This window comes from Centruroides vittatus, unplaced genomic scaffold, assembly GCF_030686945.1.
Source record: "Centruroides vittatus isolate TY-2023 unplaced genomic scaffold, ASM3068694v2 contig_2870, whole genome shotgun sequence".
NCBI lineage: Eukaryota > Metazoa > Arthropoda > Arachnida > Scorpiones > Buthidae > Centruroides > Centruroides vittatus.
In genome coordinates, this window is record NW_027121822.1 from 3785 (window position 1) to 9313 (window position 5529).

At 43.0% G+C, this 5529-nt stretch overlaps 1 protein-coding gene across 1 annotated transcript; it reads left to right on the forward strand.

The window, feature by feature from the left end:
* The first annotated feature begins 4895 nt into the window (after nt 1-4895).
* Nucleotides 4896-5375, forward strand: LOC136972234 (general transcription factor II-I repeat domain-containing protein 2B-like). The gene has a single exon (XM_067266788.1). The coding sequence runs from the start codon at nt 4896-4898 to the stop codon at nt 5373-5375; it is 480 nt and encodes a 159-aa protein (XP_067122889.1).
* Nucleotides 5376-5529: the final 154 nt, after the last annotated feature.

A 5529-nucleotide genomic window follows, 5' to 3' on the forward strand; every position in this document is an offset into this window, starting at 1 on the left:
CGCCACCCGCTTCCCGTACTTTACGCCTTAAAGAAAGTCGACGGCTCGACCCATCCTCCGATTCTTTAACGGCGTGGAGATTGGCCCGGCGACCTTAGACGCCGTCGTTATTCGAATTAGACTTCGATGCACGTGCGGGAAGATACCGCTTCCGGTTTTCGGTGGCCGTGGCCATTCGATTTAAATCGAATTAATTAATAAAAACTGCATTAATCGACTATTAATTCTTTTAAAACGCGCGGGCATCCGTAAGCCGGAAAAACAAATCTAATTATCCTACCAAAGTATTACTAATTAGTTTTCCCAACTTTCGGGAAAGTTAACGATAGCGAATTATCGATTCCGTACGTAACGAATTTGAGCGTATTTTTCGTTTTTAAAGGAAATTCTCTAGAAACGAAGGAAATCTTCCGCCGCGGTAACGCCGTCCGAATAGAAACTAACCGCGTCGCCGGCGTTCGAACGGAAAACGTAAATCGCGCGATTATCGTCGTAGCGCGCTTTCGCCCACGGTCGGCCGGCATCTATGGTCGCGCGATTTTCTCCGTTTACGCCCGTCCGACGCGCGGAGCCGGCGGCGCCACCGACCGTTCTTCGACTTTGGCCATTTTTCTGGCGCCGCGCGTTATTTCTCGGGTTTCTTTAATCCCGTAAGCCCCGCGGGGCCCGAGACGTGGCGGCTATAATTTGGCTACGGGAGGGCGGCGAGTACGTCTCCGCCAAATAGAGGGCGTCTTCGTAGCGTGGAAGCGCCAGGTAAAGCCGGCGAAACGGTTAGTTAAGAATAAAGTCGTTATATCGTTCCGGGACCGGATTAATGGCCAATTCGCGCATCTTAGCACGCGCCAATAGCGTAAGGCCAGAAAGCTAGCGTAAGCGTAAAGGCGAAAAGGAAAAGAGCGAAAATAACGATAGAGATCGTACGGCATCCGGGACGCGGCTTGGGAGTGGGATTTAAGAAAGTCCGATCGTCGTCCGCGCCGCCGTCCGCGATCCAGTCGCAAAAATAAAACCGATTCAGCCGATTGCGGAGACGGAGTTTAACGACAGAAGGGCGGTTTAAAATGCGTCGAAAGACGACCGCCATTACTCCCCCGTTTTAGGAGTTATTCGTTTGCGAGGTCGCCAGCCATATTCCGAAAGCTTCGGCAAATAAAATGTTAAGGCCGTCGACGATCCTTTTTAATTTCGTGGCCGATGCGGTTTCAAATACGAACGAACATTAAGAAATGACGATTTAGAAAATTCGTCTCGGGAACAGATTTCGACATCGTCTCCCTTCGTAACTGTCGAAATGTAACGGTAATAATAAAATATTTAAAATTGTCTCGGAACGACTAGGCGATTAACTGCGATCGCTCCGAAATGCATTAACGACACTCGAATTGTAAAGAAATGCATCCGATTTCAATTAATCGTAGTTTTAAGTCTTCGCCCATTTGCAACATTTAAAATAGTTTTGTTACTTTCGCTCCGAGCGAGTAATTCGTGAATAATTTTGTCGATTCGTACCGTATCCACTTTTATCTAACTTTTCTACCGACAGAACTACAGAAAGCCCTCTAAACCCGCTGTCGAGTAACGTCGCGGCCGGCTCGAACCGCCGTCTCCGCCATCGGCCGTAAAAGTCGCTCTCGATTCGGATCGACCGAAGGCGGTCGGCCGGTGACGATATTTCCGACCGAGCCGGGCTTCCGCGCAAAAATTGGCTCGACCAGACTCGGGATCGAGTTAAAGTTATTCGGCCGTTGTCGTTTGCGCATTTTCTTCCCGACGTAACCGCCAGAACCCGAATCTACCGGCAAAATATAAATTTAAATTAGTCTTTATTTCGACGTCGATAACCGAATTCCCAACCGAAAGCCGACCCGTCTTGGGGCAACGACCGTATTTCTCCTCCCTTCGAAACTCGAAACCCAGTCGCGACGGAACTAAAGACGAAATTCGCTAATTGGCCAGAAAATTAACCAGGGCGGCCAGGACGGAGGGGTCGTTCGTAGCTCCCGCCTCTAGTCGGACTCGAAGCCCGTACGCCGCCGATCGGATTCCGAATCGACTCCGTCCTCCGACTCCCATCCTGGTCCAGGTACGACCACCGCTTATTTGTAAACTCTCTCTCGGGTTCGTACTTTCCTAATTTAGTACGGAATGTCTCCGTCGACGTTATCCGGCGTAACCGTTCTTTATCGTTTCGTAATAAATTCCGTTTGTTATTTTAACCGGTGTCGTTTATTCGAATCTCGCCTCCGTCTTATCGACCGGCCCCCTCTCCTCCTCCGCTCGACCCGACCAGTAATTAGTTCCGGACCGGACGGCCGTCCTCGACGGTGGGCGGGTTCGACCGACCCGTTAAGCGAGAAAAAGGAGGTCCGACGCCGTCCGACCTACCGGCGAACCCGCGTAACGGTTAGAAAGCGCCAAAAATATACGATAAAATAAAAGCTAAGGGATTAGAAGGACTCCGAGCCGATTACCGCCAGTGACCGAGGGAACGTATCGAATAATTAAATAAAGTAAAATATCTTCCAACGTCGGGCGCGCCCCTTTTTGTTTTTATTAAGCGCGCCGCTTCCGTTCCCGAGTGTTCGTGCCCGTTATCGCCGGTGCGCCCGAACCCTACTAAGCCCTTACTATTATCCGCTCGACGTTTCGTAGATATTTCGTTTAATTTAATTATACCCCAGGCTAAAAGCAATTTTTCGTAATCGTTTCGTACGAAATAATGTCCGGTTAAGGCCGAAGCGTTATAGAGACGAAAGCGAAATAACGCGGAACCGACCGCTTTAGCGGTGCCGGGCGCATCTACCGAATTCGGGAAGTAATTTACCTTTCGAAGCAAATTTCGGTTGGGTCGGTCGGGGCCCGCCGGACTACTCCGCCACTCGCGTAATAATTTACGGAATAATTTATTATCCCGTAAATTATCGTACTAAATCGACTTTGATTTAAAAAATGTCTATTTTTCCTCCGAAAAAATAACGTAAACTAACTCGGTAAAAATAAATTTCCTTTCGTTACGTATTTACGAATGGCGGTGTTTAGAATCGTTTTAACTAATTCGATTTATTTTATAGTCTTATTTGTAATTCGGCGAAATTCTATAAAACGGGGCTGTCCGACTGGCGGCCCGCGGGCCGTATACGGCCCGTCAAATTATTTTTACGGCCCGCGAGTACATTTTACTACGAATAAATTTATGTTACTAAATTATTATTATTAATATTAATATTAAAATTATTTTACTATGTGAAAATTTAAATCTAATTTGAATTTAAAGTAGGTACTATTTACTTTGCCTAACTTCACTTAACTCGGCCGAATACGGCAGCGATACGTTTAACGTCCGACGATGGTTGGTTCGACGTTGGCGCCACGTATATTTGTGGTTGGTCGTTGTTTATCTACGGTTGGCGCACGTGATGCGCACACTACCGCGCGCTATTTGGTTGATTCGTGCAATGGTGCGAGTGCGGTCTTGTCTAGAATTTGTTGAGCGGTGACTGTGTTATAATATTATTAACTTAATTTCGTATTTATTTATTAATTAAAATAATTATTCAATACGAGTGCTACTAATAAAAGAAAAATAGACCTCGAAAATCGAGAATTTCGAGATCGCTGGGAGATAGATTTATTTATTTATTCCGAACGAGAATGGTAAACCACAGTGTTTGGAATGTTTACAAATCATAGCTGTGTGTAAAGATTATAACTCGAAGCGCCGTTATCTTTCCATGCACGAAAAAAAAGTATCGTTCGTACACGCGAGAGGCGAAAATACCACTAGTGAAAAAAATGAAAAAGCGGCTGGATCATCGAACGAATTATTTTAATCGAGAACCAAAGTTTCGAGAAGCATCTGTAGCTGCGTCGTTTGAAGTTTGTTTAGAAATAGTAAAGGCAAAGAAGCCATTTTTGGATGGAGAATTAATTTAAATATGTGCCATAAAAATGGCTCGAGCATTTAATGACAACGAAACGGTAAGAAAATTTCGAACAGTATTACTTTCTCACCAGACCGTAAGCCGACGTGTAAACGAGATTAGCGTGCGTGTCACTAATAAATTAGAAAACCTAATCAATAGTTGCCGCTATTTTTCGGTAGCATCGGACGAAAGCGCAGACATTTCCGATACGAGTCAAATGCTTATCTTTATAAGAACTGTAAATGAAAACTATAATTATTCGGAAGAACTTTTAAAATTACAATCATTACACGGAACAACAAAAGGTGAAGATATTTACAAACGATTAAAATGTGCAGTAGAGCAGTATGGCGGATTTGACAAGCGCACCGCTATCGTAACCGACGGTGCTAGAGCTATGACGGGCAAAAATATTGGGCTGACGGGACTTTTGCAAAAAGAAGGAATAACACGTCGTACGTTACGCTGTATTATCCATCGGGAGGCATTATGTAGTTTATCCCTACAACTAAAAGACGTAACGACAAGGTTTGCAAAATTACTAATTTCATTCGCGGCGGAAATCGTTCTCTTACACAGCGAAAATTTAAAACATTTTTGGACGAATTGGAAACCGAGTATGGAGATCCGCTTTTACATAGTAACGTTCGTTGGTTAAGTGCCGGAAAGTGCTCGAGGAGATTCTTTACACTTGGAAAAGAAGTTCATCTTTTTCTAACAGAAATTGCCGTCGACGAAAATTTGACAGCAAATTTAGTCGATAAAAATTTTATTTATTCGCTCGCTTTCCTAACGGACATTACAAATTATTTAAATATTTTGAATAAATCCTTGCAAGGACAAGATCAAAATGTGTGTTGCCTTTATAAATATGTTACTGGATTTAGAAACAAATTAAAATTGTTAAGGTTTAATTTGGAGCAAAATAATTTATTTCATTTTGAATCTTGCAAAGAGATCTGCGAAGAAATGCAAGAATGTAATATAGAAGCGAATTTTAAAATATTTCTACCAAAATTGGATGTGCTAATTACAGATTTCCATGAAAGATTTTCTCAATTTGATGATCTTAAACCGTCTATTGATTTATTTTGTCATCCAATTAATATTGATATCGACTCCGTTGATCTTAAATATCAAATAGAATTACGCGACCTGCAGGCCGACCCATTTTTTACATCTCGTGGAGTAACCGGAATAGAAATATTCAAATTTTTAGATAAAGAGAAATATCCAAAATTGAGAGATTTTGGACTTGGAATTGTATCGATGTTCGGAAGTACGTATATCTGCGAGCGTGCATACTCCGATATGAAATATATAAAGTCAAAATATAGAAACAGTTCGAAAGATTCCGCTCTCGAAGATATAATTAGACTGGCCGCAACAAATATTGATGCGGACGTAGATATTGTTGCTAAACAATTACGGCCACAATGTTCTCGTTAATATATTACGAAAATTTTAAAGTTTTCTTTTTAGTATAAATAAAATATTTTTTTAATTAACATAAACTGACTTTTCATTTATCGACCTTCTTGGCCCCCGAAATGTTTGGGGAAGAAAATATGGCCCGCGGGCTATGATAAGTCGGACGGCGCTG

Bases quoted from the DNA above. Each gene is read 5' to 3' on its own strand.
- LOC136972234 (XM_067266788.1), top strand. From the start codon at position 4,896: ATGCAAGAATGTAATATAGAAGCGAATTTTAAAATATTTCTACCAAAA.